The sequence below is a fragment of the Adiantum capillus-veneris genome, chromosome 24 (genome assembly GCF_014529385.1).
Source record: "Adiantum capillus-veneris isolate H3 chromosome 24, ASM1452938v2, whole genome shotgun sequence".
Lineage (NCBI taxonomy): Eukaryota > Viridiplantae > Streptophyta > Polypodiopsida > Polypodiales > Pteridaceae > Adiantum > Adiantum capillus-veneris.
In genome coordinates, this window is record NC_140954.1 from 8,358,946 (window position 1) to 8,363,515 (window position 4,570).

Here is a 4,570-nt window from a genome sequence, read left to right on the forward strand (position 1 = left end):
TAACACTTTTTGCCCAATGAGACCCAACCTGCCTTTATTGTGACCCTTACCAACAATGCAAAATGGTACAAACACCAATATATAATATTAAATTTATGACTAAGTCCTAGGAACAAAACAACCTGCAACGTTGGCCAAGGCCAAGGCAAGTTTGTGAATTGCTCGGAATGTAGACAAATGGTTTTTTTCAGACATACATGTCTTCAATCAGAAGACCACCACCTTCTAATACTAATACTGTACTCACTAGGCCAAGATGGCCATATTGTCCACTTTCTACCTGATCGGTCTTGCCTATCAAATTATCAATCTGCTTGCGCTAATCTGTCTTTGAAGCCGCCATTCAATCAAATTTAGGACATCTTGTTAAGGTATCTTTGTAAGTAGAGGTTCTGTGATTGCAAAATGCAAAAACTTTATATCTAAGCGCATATATATATATATATGCAAGGACGCCCATGCCCACGCCCACGCAGATGAGAGCCCAGCACTTACTAAGAAGAATGACACGCTTTATCTAAGGCGTTATTACAGTGCATAAGGCTTACCTTCTCATCTTTCGACACATAACCACATACACGTGTTCCAATCAATATTTATCTCATTATGAGCCGAAAAGCCTCATTTATGCGCTCGTCCCTAAATTCATAGCCCAGAGCACACGCACACGCGACAAACTCCTCTTCCTCTTCTTCACAAACTTGCACTCCAGCTAGGACATTAGCCCCCACTTCACCCTGCCAAGACACACAAGTAATCGGAGTTAAAATTGTAATGAAGGTTGCAATTACACTCCCTGCAAGCACAGTAATTACCTGGCTGCGGTAGTGGAAAAGAGTGATGTTCCAGCGTGGACAGAACGTATCCAGGAACCTCAATAATGCACCAGGCCTCTCAGGAAATGTGAACTTGTACAACAATTCATTCCCCACAGAGGTGCGCCCACCCATCTAGCATATAGAAACATCAGATAACATCATCGAGTATTCGACACGCAGATGCTATAAAGGCAAACAAGCAGAAATGTTCAACATTCAAATTGAGAAATTAGCAAAAAGTAGGGCAAAGGGATGAAGACTAACAAGGTGGCGGAGATGGTCCTTTGCCAAATCATTATCTGTAAGGTCTATCACACTCAAACCTGCTGACTCTAATCTAAATTTCATGGCAGTGAGCTCCTCTTCTTTATGCAATCCTACACTGGCAAAGTCAGAAATTTTAATTAGAATTCTTCTGAGAACCTTGCATGTAAACAAAACAACCGATCCCTGCATGGCATAAGATGACATAAAGAAAGCACCTGCACAACACAAGTGCTTTGTCCTTGCTACCATCGAACCTGTACTTGAACTCTGTAATGTTCATGTGTCCAACCTTCAAAAAAATAGGCAATTCGCATCAAACACAAATGCCATTCATCCTGCTGCTTTTGAACATAGTGCGCTGCTAAATTATTCAGATAAGACCTTACTCTGCTGGCAAACTCAGGAAGTTACATGTATAACTACCCAAGAGAAACCCTACCGTTTCAATAAAACGCTTGAACGATCCAGGCTGCTCAGGGATGAAAGTAGCAATAACAGCCTCCTTGCGTGCACCAACGTCTGCAAGCTCAGTAACAAGCCGGAGACGATCGAAGTTCATATTGGCTCCACTTGTGACTGCCATCACAGTTTCACCTCTCAGCCCATAATACTTGCAATAGGCCTTAGCTCCAGCTAATGCAAGTGCTCCAGCAGGCTCCAAGATGCTTCTCTTCTCTTCGAACACATCCTGGAATGCAAACCGGTACAAAATGGCATTCATATGCAAATTAAGAACTAATCAAGTAACCTCTCTTTGGCAAAACAGCTCTTCGTGGCACCAGTAAAACTTGACCAAAAACCTTACCTTGATTGCAGCGCAGATGGAATCCCGATTGACGAGAACAATACCATCAACCAGCTTACTACAAATGTTGAAAGTTTCCTCCCCCACACACTTTACAGCGACTCCATCCGCAAAACCACCAACATGATCAAGCATCACCCGCTCTCCATGATGCAGAGACAAAGCCATTGCATTCGCATCAACAGGCTCCACACCAATAACACGCACCTGTACGACCCAAAGCTTTGAGCCTTTAGCAAGTACAATCACATATACATTCAAATAGCTCAAATTTAGAAAAGAACTAAATAGCATTGTTATTGAAATGTTAAAACTCGACATGATATCAAAGACAAGGGGCTCACTTCTGGTCTGACAAATTTCATGTATGCAGCAATACCAGCAATTAATCCCCCTCCACCGACAGGCACAAACACAGCATGTAAAGGGCCTGGATGTTGGCGAACAATTTCCATACCTACCGTGCCCTGGCCTGCTATTACATCAGGATGATCAAAAGGAGGAACAAAGACTCTACCCTCTTCTTGAGCCCTCTGCTTAGCGTATGCTTGTGTCTCATCATAAGAATCACCAAATAAAACGACATTTGCTCCAAGCCTCTTAACTGATCGCCACTGCAGAAAATTTTGCCTGAGTTTAGACATTGGTTAAAGAATGCATCAATATTAAGCAGAAACAGTAGTCAGAAGAGTTTACAAAAACCAATACCCTACCTTGATTTCTGGTGTTGTGACTGGCATGGCAATCACAGCATCACAGCCTAGTTTTTGTGCTGCCAACGCAACCCCTTGTGCATGATTGCCTGCTGAAGAGCAGATCACACCTTGTGCCAATTTCTCTTTTGAAAGCCGTGCCATCATGTTGTATGCACCCCGCAGCTTAAACGAGAAAACCTGTGACCAAATTGACTCTCTAAATGTCAGCTGATAACTAACTACCTAGTATGTATACAAAAGATTCCACCTGGGTGCAAGCAGTACAAGGAATGCAAACAATACATACTGGTTGCAAGTCTTCCCGCTTTAAAATAATGTTAACCCCAGTTCGTTCACTGAGCTTTCCCGCAATCTCTAAAGGTGACTCAATGGCAACATCATACACCTTAGATGACAGAATGCGGGTAAGATAAGAAATAGCTTCCGTAAGATCGTCTCCCGTTCCTAACAATGTTGAAGCCATTGTAGATACTCCCAAAAATCCAGGTTCATACTGCAGAGATGAAGCAGAAACCTTTTTCAATGTGGCTGTATCTAGTAGCTTCCCTTTCAAAAGAAGTTCATCGAGAGACTTAGTTGAATTTGATTTAGCAGGGAATTCTGTTATAACAGCACTTAAACCAGCTGCCTTTAGAACTCTCGGTGCTCTATCATCCATTGCTGACCGGATACCCAAGCAGTTTGAAGATGATGTTGTTGTGCCTTCCATCTTCACAAGAGGTGCACTACATGTTTGCATACATTGGAGACCTTGAAAAGAAGGAAAAGCAGCCTTGTGGGTGAGAGGTGTCTCCAAAGGGACACGACCAGCTATTGCATGATAGGAAGGGCTAATGAGTATGGCATTATTTACTACTCTACAAGAGGCTTCCATGGTGAGTAGAACTCAGGGCCACTGGCTCTCAAGACGATGAGCTCTCATGCACTCCAAGGGTGACAATAAAAAGAAGGAAGTTGGAGAGCTCCTTTGCAATTTCCAGAGCAGGCAAGTTCCTGAGAGCTCTCTTCAATAGCCCAAGTGCGGATACACATTCTTTGGTAACATCAACAGAACGGAGATGGATGAATGCATTTGTAATCAAAGAGCTTGAGGGAGCAACCTGGTATAAGAACATTCTTGCTGAGAGCAGCAGAATACTTATACTTCTGGACTCTGCTAAGCCCTTAATCAATCTGCCCAGCTAAGCATTAATCCTTCATCTGCATTTCACAGAAACTTAGCAATGCAGATGTACGCTGTTCGTGCTTCCTTGCCGCTTTCCGCAGCTTCAACCAATCATCCAAGAGTCTTCACTAAGGGCATCAACAGCAATATCTCTCTCTCTCTCTCTCTCTCTCTCTCTCTCTCCGGGTACGTCAGAATGCAACGCGCGCGCACAGCACAGCACAAGGTGAGGTGAGGAAAAGAAACGATTGTGTGAAGGATCTTCCAACTGCGGAACAGTGGAGCTCGTGGTCGGCGATTTCGGCATGTGGGTTTTGCGAATTGCGAAATCAAGCGCACAATTTCTCAAGACAAGGAATAGGCGACATGAGGGACGAGGTGGGCAGAACAGAGAACAAGCAGGGTCAGATATGACCACCAAACTTACCTTATGAGTCATGACGTACGCACGCTTTCGTACTCGGGCTTGGGTCCAGTGACTGACAGTCACTCAGGCAAGCCTGACTTCGTTACTCCTTTTGGGAGGTGGACGGTGGGATCAATGGCTCACGATCATCAATTGATTGTGACCGTTGGATTACCTAGGGAATGCAAAAGATTCTCACTTTTTTGAGTCCAAGACTTGGACCCGCTATCTTCTCTCCCGCAAAATTGACTCTAACCACTACGCTATCATGCATTCTTTAGATATGTGTGTGGTAAGTTTATAGATCACGACGTCGCGAACAAGTTTACACCTAGTTCGCACCTATTTCACACCGAGTTCACATTGAGTTCACACCAAATTTGGTGTGATGTA

At 43.7% G+C, this 4,570-nt stretch overlaps 1 protein-coding gene across 1 annotated transcript; it reads right to left on the bottom strand.

The window, feature by feature from the left end:
- Positions 1-342: 342 nt before the first annotated feature.
- Positions 343-4,170, bottom strand: LOC147425905 (threonine dehydratase 1 biosynthetic, chloroplastic-like). The gene is made up of 9 exons (XM_086498508.1): positions 2,893-4,170; positions 2,604-2,783; positions 2,235-2,504; positions 1,891-2,097; positions 1,525-1,773; positions 1,301-1,374; positions 1,083-1,200; positions 816-950; positions 343-737 (listed from the first exon to the last, which is right to left on the bottom strand). Exons 1-9 carry the CDS (start codon positions 3,478-3,480, stop codon positions 597-599), a joined length of 1,962 nt encoding a protein of 653 aa, XP_086354634.1. The 5' UTR covers positions 3,481-4,170; the 3' UTR covers positions 343-596.
- Positions 4,171-4,570: the final 400 nt, after the last annotated feature.

What these genes read in the sequence shown, in the direction of transcription:
- LOC147425905 (XM_086498508.1), bottom strand. Translation starts at nt 3,480, where the DNA reads ATGGAAGCCTCTTGTAGAGTAGTAAATAATGCCATACTCATTAGCCCT. An exon ending in TCAAGCGTTTTATTGAAACG is followed by an intron (nt 1,375 to 1,524) that starts GTAGGGTTTCTC and finishes ATTTTTTTGAAG; the next exon opens with GTTGGACACATGAACATTAC. An exon ending in TTTTCCACTACCGCAGCCAG is followed by an intron (nt 738 to 815) that starts GTAATTACTGTG and finishes GTGTCTTGGCAG; the next exon opens with GGTGAAGTGGGGGCTAATGT.